This window comes from Medicago sativa, chromosome 7 (assembly GCF_051527215.1).
Source record: "Medicago sativa cultivar Bolivia chromosome 7, Bolivia_mono, whole genome shotgun sequence".
Taxonomy (NCBI): domain Eukaryota; kingdom Viridiplantae; phylum Streptophyta; class Magnoliopsida; order Fabales; family Fabaceae; genus Medicago; species Medicago sativa.
In genome coordinates, this window is record NC_140755.1 from 83,784,184 (window position 1) to 83,798,816 (window position 14,633).

General features: G+C 31.9%; 2 protein-coding genes and 1 pseudogene across 17 annotated transcripts; 2 read left to right on the forward strand and 1 right to left on the reverse strand.

Annotated features, from left to right (window-relative positions):
- Positions 1-399: 399 nt before the first annotated feature.
- On the forward strand, positions 400-7,356 carry LOC146909406 (plasma membrane ATPase 2-like). 8 transcript variants are annotated; one of them, XR_015020685.1, is made up of 11 exons: positions 400-2,849; positions 2,935-3,045; positions 3,170-3,313; positions 3,576-3,969; positions 4,094-4,188; positions 4,576-4,690; positions 4,875-5,031; positions 5,220-5,359; positions 6,130-6,200; positions 6,273-6,347; positions 7,046-7,356. XR_015020685.1 is itself a non-coding variant. In XM_085731002.1 (11 exons), exons 8-10 carry the CDS (start codon positions 4,911-4,913, stop codon positions 6,309-6,311), a joined length of 300 nt encoding a protein of 99 aa, XP_085587128.1. In that variant the 5' UTR covers positions 400-957; positions 2,786-2,849; positions 2,935-3,045; positions 3,170-3,313; positions 3,576-3,969; positions 4,094-4,188; positions 4,576-4,690; positions 4,875-4,910; the 3' UTR covers positions 6,312-6,347; positions 7,046-7,356. The 8 variants fall into 8 exon arrangements, 4 of the variants coding, with proteins under 4 accessions (XP_085587128.1, XP_085587127.1, XP_085587126.1 ...); XR_015020686.1 differs by having other exon boundaries at positions 400-957; XM_085731002.1 differs by lacking the exon at positions 6,130-6,200 and having other exon boundaries at positions 400-957; positions 2,786-2,849.
- LOC146909407 (ATPase 2, plasma membrane-type pseudogene) lies at positions 3,093-3,883 on the forward strand (annotated as a pseudogene).
- A 1,830-nt stretch (positions 7,357-9,186) lies between the features above and the next one.
- Positions 9,187-14,121, reverse strand: LOC146909408 (uncharacterized). Of its 9 annotated transcripts, none has more exons than XM_085731010.1 (6): positions 13,854-14,121; positions 13,594-13,767; positions 11,794-11,841; positions 11,506-11,676; positions 9,801-9,875; positions 9,187-9,718 (listed from the first exon to the last, which is right to left on the reverse strand). In XM_085731010.1, exons 1-6 carry the CDS (start codon positions 14,058-14,060, stop codon positions 9,425-9,427), a joined length of 969 nt encoding a protein of 322 aa, XP_085587136.1. In that variant the 5' UTR covers positions 14,061-14,121; the 3' UTR covers positions 9,187-9,424. The 9 variants fall into 9 exon arrangements, with proteins under 9 accessions (XP_085587136.1, XP_085587135.1, XP_085587134.1 ...); XM_085731009.1 differs by having other exon boundaries at positions 11,506-11,679; XM_085731008.1 differs by having other exon boundaries at positions 11,506-11,685.
- Positions 14,122-14,633: the final 512 nt, after the last annotated feature.

Below are 14,633 nucleotides of genomic sequence, written 5' to 3' on the forward strand. Positions count from 1 at the left end.
CCTCCTCCACATGGTATCATCACGTCACCCTCCTAAACCCTATTTCCCCAATTCAATTTAGTTTAGTTCATCTATTCTTCTGACACAAATAAACACCTCAGTTAACACTAATTTGAAGTATTTGAATACTAACAAATCCAAATGCTGATATCAACCAGTAAACATGAAATCTACTAACTTATTCTAAACAAAACAAGGTCTTGGTAATTACATTTTTGCCCTCATTTTGGGCACTTTAGGGGCATTCAGGTAATTTCTTTATTGGTGCATTTTCTTTAGTGTCACCTCATTATTTCCACTAACTATTTATTTAATATAAAAATGTTTTTTAAAGAAGGATAAACTGGTAATTTTACCTAAGAATTATATATATATATGTCAAACCACATTTTTTCTCTCATTTTCTCTACTCTTCCTCTCTCTAGAAATCAGATTCTCTTCCTTCTCTCTAAACATCTCACGCCTTCCCTCATTCTTCCACCCCAATCCATCAAACTTAGCCAAATTTTAATGGAAATCAACATGCAAGCTTCAAATATTGATCCTTGGAACAATTTAATCCTTATGCAGGATTAAAATTCTTCTTTCCTTTCCTCTTTTCCCTCCTAGCTGAACTCAATCACAAGCTCACAAGTTTTGAACTGTTGCCATCAGATTGTTTATAGAGTAGCAATTAAGTTGTTGTGCTGATTATGACTTGAATTGATGATTAGAAGTAAGAAACAAGGAAGAATGAGGCTAGGGTTTGGTTGTTCTGCTGGAAGAGTGGGTAGGTATGTGTGAATATTTATCCATTGTGATTTGGTTTGGCAATAGAAACAAGAAATTTGCAGAAAAAGGATTACTGAAAGTTTGGGTCAAAGCTGGATTTTGAAGAGTTGAGTAGAGAAATTGAAGTTTTGCAGAAGACAGAAACTATGAGCTGGAGATAAGCTTAATCTGATTCAGAAGGTTATGGTAAGTTCTCTATTAAACTTGAATTTGATTATATAGAGAAGGATTTGTTAGTTGGTTATGGTATAATTTTAAGAAATGTTGGTTAAAATTCGTATAGACCTACTGTTAGAAAAACGGTCATAAATATTTGTGCTGACATCGTTTTTGAGTGAAAATTGAACCATTGGAAAATAGACAAAATTTAACACGAAATAGGCTCTGGAAGAACTTAATTATGTTATTCTATGACTGAGAAAATTGAGTTAGAAGTTTGAGCTGCTTAAGTAAAAATCTGAAGTGTTGTTGTTGGAATGTTCTGTCATATCTCTCTGTTCATGCACTTGATTGAATTTGGCAAGGATGTTAAAGTTAATATTATTAGTGAATAATACTATTATACCATTGTATCATAGTAATAATGTCTTAGATTAAGAAAGTATATGTAGAATCAATTGAGTAAGTTAAAGAGAGAATAGATTGAAAATTCTGCAATTTGCAGCTTGGCTACACTGTTAGTAAATTGATCATACATTTTTATACATAGATCATTTGAGAGTGAAACTTGAACCTTTGTAAAGTAGACAAAAATACCTACAGAATAGGCTCAAGAATCGTTGAATTTCATTGAGTAAAGTATGAGAAATTCATGTTGTAAGTTGAGTAAAAGTTTATGCCCTGTTTCTGTACCTGTATATGTTCTTTAGGAAAACTGTACAAATTGGAGAATTAAACACCAAAACTAAAATTATATTTATAATCTTTGCATTCTAAGCTTTCCAAGGAATGTTCGTTTAGTCAATTCGGACGTCGTTTGATATTTTAATTAAATTGACAAAGTTGAAATCTGTCTACTAACAAAACTGAATTTTTGGATTGGTTCTGTCATATCTCTCTGTTCATGCACTTGATTGAATTTGGCAAGGATGTTAAATTTAATATTATTAGCGAATAATACTGTTATACCATTGTATCATATTAATAATGTCTTAGATTAAGAAAGTATATGTAGAATGAATTGAGTAAGTTAAAGAGAGAATAGATTGAAAATTCTGCAATTTGCAGCTTGGCTACCCTGTTAGTAAATTGATCATACATTTTTATACATAGATCATTTGAGAGTGAAACTTGAACCTTTGTAAAGTAGACAAAAATACCTACAGAATAGGCTCAAGAATCGTTGAATTTCATTGAGTAAAGTATGAGAAATTCATGTTGTAAGTTGAGTAAAAGTTTATGCCCTGTTTCTGTACCTGTACATGTTCTTTAGGAAAACTGTACAAATTGGAGAATTAAACACCAAAACTAAAATTATATTTATAATCTTTGCATTCTAAGCTTTCCAAGGAATGTTCGTTTAGTCAATTCGGACGTCGTTTGATATTTTAATTAAATTGACAAAGTTGAAATCTGTCTACTAACAAAACTGAATTTTTGGATTGGTTTTGTAGAATTGTACGCACGTATGATGTTTGATGAAATGCTAATACTCTAACACAGATGGTTTTTTGGCATAATTGATGACATAGAAAATTGATTGCCTGTTTAGTTATATCATTTGTACATGTATGTTTAGTAACTAAGCTAGCTGGTAATTAATTATTTATCTGTTGTATGTATAACTTCATAAACATTTATATTTTTAGTGCATCCTTTTATGTTTAGTAACTAAGCTAGCTGGTAATTAATGGCAAATAGTGCATTGTGTTCTATGAAAATTTATCATTGCATATTACTTACCATAAGGGAGAGGAACTTTTCTAATGGCATCTTCAGGATCTGAATCTTCTGATCTCTGAGTGATTGATAATCATTTAGCGTTACCAAATTCATTATGCATATTGTTGCGCAGGAGATTATGTTTGAACCAAATGTCATGTGTGAGCCTCTTGACAAGAAATTAACATTTGAAGAAAGTGAGATTTAGTACATACCCAGTTGGTGCACACTAAGTTACAGTATAATTGGCTTTTTTATTGATTTGTTTTTCCATGAATACAGTTATAAAATGGTGATATTATAGCCTTTCAGAAAGCTTCTACTAAGGTTAATGAGAAACATTTTGACTATCCTCATGTGCCTTTATACTTGGAATATGTGCACAATCGCTAGGTATTTTCTTTTTGATGTTTAATTAAAAGCAATTAGTTTCATCGAACATGATGAGAATTGCCAGGTATTATTTTTGTGTTTGTAAAATTGACTAAAATTGGTGATGCATGAATTGTTTACCAAGAACCCTAGTCATGAAGTCTACTCCGGCTCTATTGTAAAGCAAGGAGAACTCGAGGCGATTGTAATTGCTACTGGTGTGCACATCTTCTTTGGTAAGGCTGCTCATTTGGTCGACAGCACTAACCAAATTGGTCATTTCCAAAAGGTACTTAACTCTTACTCTTCTGACTTCAATAATGTTGCAAAATTTGTTCATTAATATATGCTGATCACTACTAAAAAAGGTTGAATTAATGACGAAAAATTAGTACATAAGTGTATTTTGCTTAATATATCAAAAAAGTTGGATCGACGTCGAAATGTGATTCTAATGTTTCTTTAATATGATTTTGCTTTTGCTTATTTTTGTTGCACTTTTAGTACTAAACTGCAATTTTATGTCCATGGCTATGATCATGTGTTGACAGCCATCGGTAACTTCTGCATTTGCTCAATTGCTTTGGGAATGATCATCGAGATTGTTGTCATGTATCCTATTCAGTGCCGCAAGTATAGGAGTGGAATTGACAATCTATTGGTGCTTCTGATTGGAGGAATTCCTATTGCAATGCCAACAGTTTTGTCACTTACAATGGCTATTGGTTCACATAGGTTGTCTCAGCAAGGTGCTATCACAAAGAGAATGATAGCCATTGAGGAAATGGCTACAATGGTGGCTGCAATGGATTGTTTTCGTTGTCAGACTCTGAATCCACATGATCCAACCTTAGTATAACTGTTGTTGGAGCATTTGGAGACCTTGCCAAAAAGAAGATTTTTCCAGCACTCTTTGCTCTTTTCTATGAAGATTGGTTACCCGAGGTCTGAATTGTGATAGTATTCAGTTTAATTCATCAGCTTGAACATCATCTAAATGCGTTTCTGTAGATGATTTAAATGTTTGGAACAATATATCTAAGGCTCTATAGTTGTAATGTTTATGCAGAATTTTATTGTGTTTGGATATGCTCGGACCAAAATGACTGATGAAGAGTTAAGGAACATGATTAGCCAGACTTTAACATGCAGAATCAACAAGAGGTAAGTGTTATAGGAGCAATTCTCTTTGGAATGAAAGTATTTGTACAAAAGTTGCTAAAAAGGTCATATAACGAACTATTCATGATAGTAGAGGGAAAAAAGATTTCAGGTTTGAAAATAAGAGTTGTCATTTTGACGCAACTTGACACCAAATTGTAATATTCATTAACCATCCACATGCACTTGAAAATCCCCTATTTGCCAATTGTCATTTCACGAAAATTCAATTGGTAATTGGCAAATATTTAACAAAATTCTTTGACCTTTTTTAAGTCGTTAGTAAGACTCATCGGTATCAATTCACATTTTTCATGTTATTATGGCAGCATGATGTAAAACCTTCTATCTTACTTTTCCCCTATACTGATGAGTTCTTTTGAATTGTAGGGCAAATTGTGCAGATAAAATGGATCAATTCTTGAAAAGATGCTTTTAGCATTCTTGTCCGTACAACTCTGAGGAAGACTTTCTAGATTTGGATTCCAGGCTAAAAGAGAAAGAGGTAATGCTTGAGGAAAAAAAAAACATATTTGATCTTTTATGCTATTTGATTCACAAATTTGACATAAATGATAAAAAAAAAAAACTGAGATAACACTAAACAATAATTGTTTTCTCAAAATAGTCCCTGTATGTAATATTCTTTCAATCTCGGAGTAAATGTTAAGATGATTACCGGTGATCAGGTCTGTATTGGCAAGGAAACTGGTCGCAGACTCGGCATGGGAAGTAACATGTATCCATCATCCTCCCTCCTTGGCAAGCACAAGGATGCATCGATTGCTTCACCTCCGGTCGATGAACTTATTGAGAAGGCTGATGGATTTGTTGGTGTCTTCCCTGGTAATATATACATACAATTTGTATTATCAATTTACTCTGGACTCATAAATAAGCAAAAATGTACATGTATCTGGTCTAAAAAAAATACATGTATACACATACTTTTTTGCTTATAAGTCCAGAGGGAAAGTGAGACAAGAGTACTAATGTATTTGAGTTTGAATAATGTGAACTAATATGAAATGCAGAACATAAATATGAGATTGTAAAGAGACTCCATGATAGGAAACACATAGTTGGGATGACAGGAGATGGTGTGGCTGATGCAACTGATGTAGCTCGAGGTGCATCTGACATAGTCCTCACAGAGCCTGGATTGAGTGTTATTGTGAGTGCCGTCCTCACAAGCAGGGCTATTTTTCAAAAAAACATAAACAGCTGATTGAATGAACTTGACTGCTTAATATTAATTTTCAAAGACCTTAAGCAAACTTTATTGCTCAAATGTCACTTTGGTTAATTAAAAGTTAAGAATGGTACTAAGTAAGTAAGTACTAACCACATTTTGAATTTATCAGTTATGATCACAATCACATTAACAATGATAGTGATAAATGTAAAAAAATGGAAAAAGTAATTTGTTTTTATTGTGAAGTGAGGTTGAAGAGGAAAGTGATGAGTGAGTTTGTTTGAGAGAGAGAGAGAGAGAGAGAGAGAGAGGGAGGGAGGGAGGGAGGGAGGGAGCATGGAATGGGAATGGTGTTGTTTGTTTGTTTGTACTTTGTAGTACTATTGTATTGACTACTATGACTCTGAACAGTTTATGGTGCAGTTTTTTGAAATTACTTTTCATCTAAATTATGGTATAGCCTTAGGATTCAATATAATCCAGAAAGATATAATATGATTATATGATTGAATAAGTTATGTGTTATACAGTTCACAATGGTATTTCGAGGTTGATTTATGTTGTGCTTTCATTGATTTATGTTTAGATTTTCATACAAAATTCTCATGATAAGTCAGGTAGTTCCAGAATTAGATCATTTTAAGACTCTATTAGAATGATAGTAACTGAAGTCAAATGAATTTGAATTGTTGGGACTTGGGACTAATTGGGAACATTTTGGATGTGTTTTTTTGGGTACTTTTATGCAGAAAATGTGCAGCTGCAAGTGACACTGTTAACTCATGCTCAATGCAAACTTGGGGGTCGATATTATGTGCATGTATTCTTTTTGTCGATAGTTTGGTCGTGTATCATTTAATTCACGTTAATTTTTTCAACAACTATTTTGCAGATAATGCAACAATTGGTCAGGTTCAAGGTTACTTATTAACTTAAAGCATCCGGTTGTCGAGAAGTATAAGACTAAGTGAGTTTGCTTTGGGCTACGACTGATGCATATTCAAATAGTTGGAAGTTGTTGTTTTCTCTTGCATTTTATTCATGTTTTTTTTATCGTTTTTTATCATAAATGTCAGATATCTGGTCTATTACTCTCTGCAAGTTGCACACTTCAGCTGGCTTTTTCATATATATTTGTGTTGACAATCTCTCTTCTATAGTAAACATTTCATTTTGCTTTATGCTTTCCTGAAGAAGTGCTTATAGGTTTACATTGATGGTTTTTTCTTTCAAAGCAATTTCTTCCAGTATTGAAGTAATTTGAACAATATTATAACAGTTTCTTACAATTATAAATCGTGTCTTTTTGCAACTACCATCCAATGATTCCTTCTAGGTTTAATAAATATGATTCATGAATATTTTTTGTCGAAAGCAATTCAACAGAAAAGAAGAAACGTAGTTGGTATAACAATTCTAGGCTTGCTTGGGCAATAGTTTGTCCTTGATTCATAACCCAGATAAGGTCAAGGCAAATGCTTTCAATTTGAAAATTTAACTTCAATAGCACTCAATTCATAGAAGCATGGCTCTAATAAGATATTGGCATAGTCCTCATTTCTGTTGTTTATTTTGACTTGAATGCGTGGCTTATATCTTTGATGGCATCATTCGGTTATGTTTGATGATGAACCTGAGACCATTACATGATTTTTTCTGTTGCAGAGTGGAAACTGTTATGAATAGATAAGGGAAATATGGCGTTGAGCAGTAGGATACTGGTTTTATGCCTGCTCATGCACTCTATAGAACTATGAAGACTACTGAACTCATGTTTAAAGGGAATGCTACGTTCATTTTGTCGATAATATGAAACTAATATTTCAATTCCTCCTCTGCTTAGTATTTTCCAGATGAGGCGTCAAGAACTATTTTGTTGGTTCCTTTAATGGTTTCAGTTAATATTATGTAAATTATAATGTTGTTTTCTCAAAATGTAATATGCTCTTCTAATGCATCAAGATTTTATGATTAAATGGCGGGTATTTACTAAAATGATGCAACTATTATCCGCAATTTGAACACTTTTTCCTTGGAACGAAATTTCTATAAAATCTGCAAATTTAACCCGTGCGAAGCACGGGTTTGTAACTAGTTAACCTAAAAAGAAGAATCATAAGAATCCAAGGAATTAGAATGAATAGTTTGATAATAAAACAACTAGGGATCCACAACAGCAAAATTGGAATCGATTAACAGCTATGAAGCGAGAAAGGAAACTGCAATCGATTAACAGTTATGGATTTGGGGTTTAAGTTTTGAAGGTTTAGAATTTTTGTTTGAGAAGTTTAACATAATCATGTTTCACTCTTTTTTTACATGATTCAAAACATGAGTGAAACATGATTATGTAAATAAACATGATTCATTCTTATATAAAGGAGGTTCATTTGATGCATTTTGGTTGAATCATAGAGAGAAGTTTTTTGCTGTCAAGAATGAATCAAATGTTGACATTATTTCGGAACTTACGATCCGAAGATAAGTGTTTTCATAATTTAGGATCTGAAGCTGTGTTTATTTCGGTATTTACAATCCAAAGCAAACTAAGGCCAAAATCAGAGATATTTTCAGGTTTTAGGGGGGCCTGGGGATATATAGGGGAGCCTAAAGAGCAAGTTTCAAAACTAAAAAAACTACGGCCCACAAAAATTACCAAAGTAAAAACTCCACATCACTCCAAGGCCCAAACTCGAAAAAACACCATGGAACACCCCTCAGCCACACAAGAAACCCCTCTCAGCAGCAATAGAGGCTAAAATCGCAACGCAACGGAAATTAACGACATCACCTTTGCATACACACCACTGAACATACAGTAAAACTTAAAAAGATTAGACTACTCTTAATTAATTATTATAAAAAAATTCAATAATGTATATTATCTAATATTATCTCTCATGATGTATTAACGGCACAACTTATTGTCCGTCTAAATAATATATTCTATCTAATACTCCTCAATTTCTTTCGTCTACCATTTTCCATTGTTGACTCAAACATAAAAAATTTACTTTCCAAAAACGTGCAACAAAAATATATCTGAAAAATGAATCCACAACTAATGAATCCACAACTAGATCTGAAAATTCTTGCAACAAAAATAGAACCCATCTCATCAACGACCACAGGAACTCTCGACCAAGACATTGATGGTCACCGGAGCTTACAACAAAGAAAATATGGTGGCAGCTAACATAAACGAGATGAGTCAAGTTGTACCTTGCGAGAAAGATGCCGAGCTTGCACAATACAAATCAGAAAGAGTCAAAGAGTCATGGACAGATCGAATGGGAAGGAGCCATGGACAAATTAGAAGGAAGAAGCCCTGGAACAATGGGGAGAAAGACGATTTACAGTTTATTTTTAAAAAATAAAAATTAAAAAAATTGTTGTTTAGCAACTTGTACTTTCGATTAACAGGTAAAGAAAAATTAAAATTGAATGACATGGCTAATTATGATTGGTGTGTTAAAGAAGGTGTGTCCCTAGCCCTACTCTATTGAGATTTATGGTGGACCATATGCAAATTTGATTCACCTAATACATTTGGTGTTAAAAACTAACGGAGAAGACTATATTGCGACTAACGGTCATATAGTTAAAGGACCAAAACATAACTTTTTTTCTTTAACGGTCATATATTAGAAAGCATACAAACATTAGATGTATCAATGTTGAGAAGAGTAGAGACAATGTATTTCGAATGGCTGGAAACTTTTGTTTTTCTTAAGAACATGTTATCCCTTACATTGATATGCTTGATTGAAAAATAAAAATACTGAAGATAAAAAAAATACATATGATAAGGTTCCAAACTCAGAAAGGTAAATTAATTCAGATCAAAAGAAAATGGCCACAAAAAATAATGTTTCACATCATAACAAAATAATGTTTCACATCGCAATAAAGCATAGTAAAACTGACTCAATTAAGACACAAACATATTAAAACATAAAAAACTGAGTTCAATACGACAGAAACATAGTAAAATACGGCAACAGACAACGGTAAACACGTCAAAACAGGACAGACATAAACACATTAATCCAATTTTTCCATACGAGCAAGCTTCTGAATTTTATTTGTTGCAGACAAAGCACCCCCATCAGCATAGTCACCACTCTCATTAGGCCTTTTTCCCAAAGTCTTGCTTGTGGGAGTATCCACCAAGTCATTAGCATTGATGTCATCTTTCGTCGAACCAACTCCTTCAACAATATCAGCATAATCACCACTCTCATTAGGCCTTTTTCCCAAAGTCTTGCTTGTGGGAGTATCCACCGAGTCATTAGCATTGATGTCATCTTTGGTCGAGCAAACCCCATCAACAAAATCCTATAAATACAATAAAATATCAAATGATTAATATAGTGAAAAAAGCATTTAACAAAGTATATGAGAAATCAAGAATGACTACCATGATTACACCTCCAGCTTCAGCTTGGCTACATAGATCAACACCTCCAGCATCAACATGTTTACCATCCTCTCCCTATATATGAGAAATCAAGAAAATTAAGTTAGAACTGAAAATTAATATATATATATATATATATATATATATATATATATATATATATATATTGGGGGCCATTGGTTGATATGTTAACATGACAAACAAGTTGAACTTTTTCTCTCACTGCAGTTTGAGTTACCCGAGGTTGAACATTAAAGAACCATAAGAACTGATTTTGATCACCATATGGATAATAAAAATAAAAGAGCATACCTGCTCAGAAACGTTCTGCAAGTTAATAGAAATTTCTTGAGTAATCAAATTCAAACTCTATTTTGTCCTACACAACAAATCAGATTCCAATTTTCAATGGTGAACACTATGATTACAGGAACTCTCAAATGGAAACCATCTTTGTCTCTCAAGATCTATGGGATGTAGTCGAAGAAGGGTATGCAGAACGCCCAAGTCAGAAAAATGTTTCCTGGACTGACGATAAAGAAAAAGCATACAAAAGAAGAATGTGAAGAAAAAAGCTACAGCATTGAGATTTATCCAGCAAGGTGTGAGTAAAGCCATTTATCCTACAATATTTGGTGTTAAGAAGGCCAAAGATGCATGGGAAATTCTTAAGATTTCTTCTCTAGAGTTACAGAGATTGGAATCAAATTAAGAGTTATGGAGATGAAGTTCCATTAAAAAAGTGGTTGAGAAAATATTGTGAAGCCACCCTAAAAAATTTGAGCATGTTGTTGCTGTTATTGAAGAAACAAAGGACCTTACAAAACTCGAACTCGCACAATATGAACTCATGGGGTGAACAGAGAATGAATAGATACAACAATCAACCATTGGAGAATGTTTTTCAAGCAAAGATGAATATCCGGAGTTCTAACCCGCAACAAGAAGGAAGACGGGACTCATTTCGTGGACAACCTTCTAATAGAGGACATGGAAAGCATTCTGGAAACAGAGGCAGAGGAGAAAGGAGACAAGGTAATTATAATTCATATTTGCCTTATTTGCAAAAAACCTGGACATGAATCAAAAGATTGTCGTTTTAGATGTACTAGATGCAAAATTACCAATCATTCCGATAGAGATGGTTGGCATAAGAAGAAAGAAGGTGATGAAAGAATGAAGGGGATTACTTTTTCTGCAGAAGATGATGCACATAAATTATTCTCTACTGTGATTAATGATAAAAAATCTGGTGAGATATGGTTTTTGGATAGTGGTTGGCATGGACATCACACTATATGTGCAGGAGCCGGGGTTCAAACCCCGGGCACTCTACTCATTCATCTAAAGGTGGATTTTCTGGCCACCCACTAGGTTACTTGACCCAAAAAAAACTCTTCTCATGTTGAACTTGGTGACGGAAACCATGTGAAAATTGAAGGAAAAGGCATTGTAGTCTTGTAGAAACTTTTTAGGGTAACCCTGTAGACTAGCTCTTCAAGCCACCCATTACATAATAGATAATACATATTACATTAGCTCCGCAATAACTAATGTTGTAGATTTTGATTTAATGTGATATGTTAACATGACATACAAGTTGAACTTTTTCTCTCACTGCAGTATGAGTTACCCAAAGTTGAACATTAAAGGACCATAAGAACTGATTTTGATCACCATGGATGATAAAAATACAAGAGCATACCTGCTCAGAAACGTTCTGCAAGTTAATAGAAGTTTCTTGAGTAATCAAATTCTTCAGAGACTTTTCATCATCATTGTGCGCATAACAAATCTTCTTAGATGCAGGTAACTGAGTCATTTCTTTGTTTACTGTAGTAGTAGCAGCAGCAGCAGTAGCAGCAGAGTCAGGGGCCTGCTGCACCTTGAATTTAAAATGGATGCAACACAATCGATAAAATTAGTGAGAAAAATGATATAAAATAAAAATGTGATGCAAAATCAAACACATTACAGAAGAATTATGCTTTACTTTATCATGTGGTGGAGCTGGTGAAGCCGTTTCATTGTCCTCCGCCAACTGCATATACAGATTAGAAAATAGGCTAAAATATGGTTTTGATCCCTGCAAAATAGGCCAGTTTTGGTTTTAGTCCCTGCAAAAAATTTTTATAGCTTTTGGTCCCTGCAAAAATAGGTCAGTTTTGGTTTTAGTCCCTGCAAAAAAAAATTTATAGCTTTTGGTCCCTGCAAAAATAGGTCAGTTTTGGTTTTAGTCCCTACAATTTTTTTTTATAGTTTTTGATCCCTACAAAATTATGCCAGATTTGCTTTTAGTCCCTGCAAATCTTTTATAATTTTTTTTATAAATTAAAAAATTATGGAAAATTGAAAAATTAATAAAAAAATTAAAAAAATTCTGGAAAAATTAAAAATTAATAAAAAATTGAAAAAAATATTAAAAAATTTTGGAAAATCGAAAAATAAATAAAAAAATTTAAAAAAAATCTGGAAAAATTAAAAATTAATAAAAAAATATTAAAAAATTCTGGAAAAATGAAAAATCAATAAAAAAATTGAAAAAAAATAATAAAAAATTCTGGAAAATTGAAAAATTAATAAAAATGAAAAATATTGAAAAAAACGGAAAAAATTAAAAAAATCTGGAAAAATTAATAAAAATAAAAAATGATTAAAAAAATAAAATAATCTATTTAAATGAAAAATAATGAAAAAATTCTGGAAAATAAAAAATATTCTGATTAGTATATATGTCGAGCTTAGGTTTTTTCAGTGTATTTTTCCCTTATTCTCGGTTTATAAATACCCAAAAGTTCCCGCTTTATAAATACACAAAAATTCCCGGAAAAAATACTAATGAAAATTTCGAAAATTTTTCATTAAAATTTCATTTTTCAAGAATTTCACTTTTATTTTCGAAAATTTAAAATTTCATTAAAATTTATTTTCCAGACTTTCATTAAAATTTAAAATTTCGAAAATTTCATTTTTCCAGAATTTTAATATTTTTAGAAAATTTTTGAAATTTTATTTTTTCCAGAATTTTTTAATCTTTTTTATTTTTTCCAGATTTTTTTAATTTTTTCCTTTTTTTTCATTTTTATTAATTTTTCAATTTTCCAGAATTTTTTTATATTTTTTTCAATTTTTTATTATTTTTTTCAGATTTTTTATTGATTTTTCATTTTTCCAGAATTTTTTAATATTTATTTTCAATTTTTTATTAATTTTTAGTTTTTCCAGAATTTTTAAATTTTTTTATTAATTTTTCGATTTTTCAGAATTTTTTTCAATTTTTTAATAATTTTTAATTTTTCCATAATTTTTTTATTAATTTTTCAATTTTCCAGAATTTTTTAATTTATAAAAAAAATTATAAAAGATTTGCAGGGACTAAAAGCAAAACTAGCATAATTTTGCAGGGACCAAAAACTATAAAAAAAAAATTGCAGAGACTAAAACCAAAACTGACCTATTTTTGCAAGGACCAAAAGCTATAAAAAAATTATGCAGGGACTAAAACCAAAACTGACTTATTTTTGCAGGGACCAAAAACTATAAAAAAAATTTGCAGGGACTAAAACCAAAACTGGCTTATTTTGCAGGGATCAAAACCATATTTTAGCCTAGAAAATATTATCAACAAGTTGCTTACAACACAATCCTAAAGGGATCCATTTGCTAATTTAGTAAGATCTATCCTAATTTCAAACAATTGGTATCCGAATTTGAAACAAAACATAAGTCAAAAATCACTTGGATGGATTGACATGAAACAAGTGATTTTGAATAGAACTATACTATACTATACCTGAAGACGGTTTGTTAGTTGATTCAAGGTTTCTTGAGCAATGGAATCCTTCAAATTCCCCAACACTTTTGTTAGAATTTGTCGATCAAGATGATGAACGTCACAAATCTTCTTTGATGCAGGTGACTGAATAAATTCTTCCAAAACCTTGTTTACTGCATCAGCGTCCTGCGCCTGCATTATCGATTTTAAACAGATTATTAGAAAATCTAAAAAAAAAAAAAAAAAAACAAAAAACAAATTGAAATATGCATATATACCTGTCGAGGATCTTTTATTTCTTCGAAATCTTGTTCATCATCATCGGTATCGGGTATACTTTCATCGGACCTGATATCCTCCTCGTGCATTACCTTAGCGTAAAATTCTCTGTTTTTCTTTAGCTCTTCACGATCCTCCTCCGTAACCACCCCGTCCTCCCTGCCATATCCTTCAAACAGCATATCGAAAGTCAATAAGCGTGCCATCGTCCAAATCTCTCTTCTCTTCTCTTCTCTTCTCTTCTCAATTTCAATTCTACTAGGGTTTTCTTTCACTTTAATTCAATTGAATAAATAAATAAATAACCCAAAAAGGCATCCGCTCGTGTCTCTCTAGCCGATAGATCAGATGTATCCAACGGTTGCATAAGAACCTGTATCCAAAGGGCCAAAAATATACAGTTTCAATTTTTTTTAAACAAATATGGTTTTGGTCCCTGCAAAATATGCCAGTTTTGGTTTTAGTCCCTGCAAAAAAAAATTATAGCTTTTGGTCCCTGCAAAAATAGGCCAATTTTGGTTTTAGTCCCTGCAAATTTTTTTTATAGTTTTTGGTCCCAGCAAAAATATGCCAGTTTTGCTTTTAGTCCCTGCAAATCTTTTATAATTTTTTTATAGAATTAAAAAATTCTGGAAAATTGAAAAATTAATAAAAAAATTAAAAAATTTCTGGGAAAATTAAAAATTAATAAAAAATTGAAAAAAATATTAAAAAATTCGGGAAAATCGAAAAATTAATAAAAAAATTCTGGAAAAATTAAAAATTAATAAATAAATTGA

What these genes read in the sequence shown, in the direction of transcription:
- LOC146909406 (XM_085731000.1), top strand. Translation starts at nt 4,911, where the DNA reads ATGGGAAGTAACATGTATCCATCATCCTCCCTCCTTGGCAAGCACAAG. An exon ending in ATTTGTTGGTGTCTTCCCTG is followed by an intron (nt 5,032 to 5,219) that starts GTAATATATACA and finishes TATGAAATGCAG; the next exon opens with AACATAAATATGAGATTGTA. An exon ending in AGCCTGGATTGAGTGTTATT is followed by an intron (nt 5,360 to 6,272) that starts GTGAGTGCCGTC and finishes ACTATTTTGCAG; the next exon opens with ATAATGCAACAATTGGTCAG.
- LOC146909408 (XM_085731004.1), bottom strand. Translation starts at nt 14,060, where the DNA reads ATGGCACGCTTATTGACTTTCGATATGCTGTTTGAAGGATATGGCAGG. An exon ending in CAGCTCCACCACATGATAAA is followed by an intron (nt 11,686 to 11,793) that starts GTAAAGCATAAT and finishes TTTAAATTCAAG; the next exon opens with GTGCAGCAGGCCCCTGACTC. An exon ending in TGCAGAACGTTTCTGAGCAG is followed by an intron (nt 9,876 to 11,505) that starts GTATGCTCTTGT and finishes TCTCATATATAG; the next exon opens with GGAGAGGATGGTAAACATGT.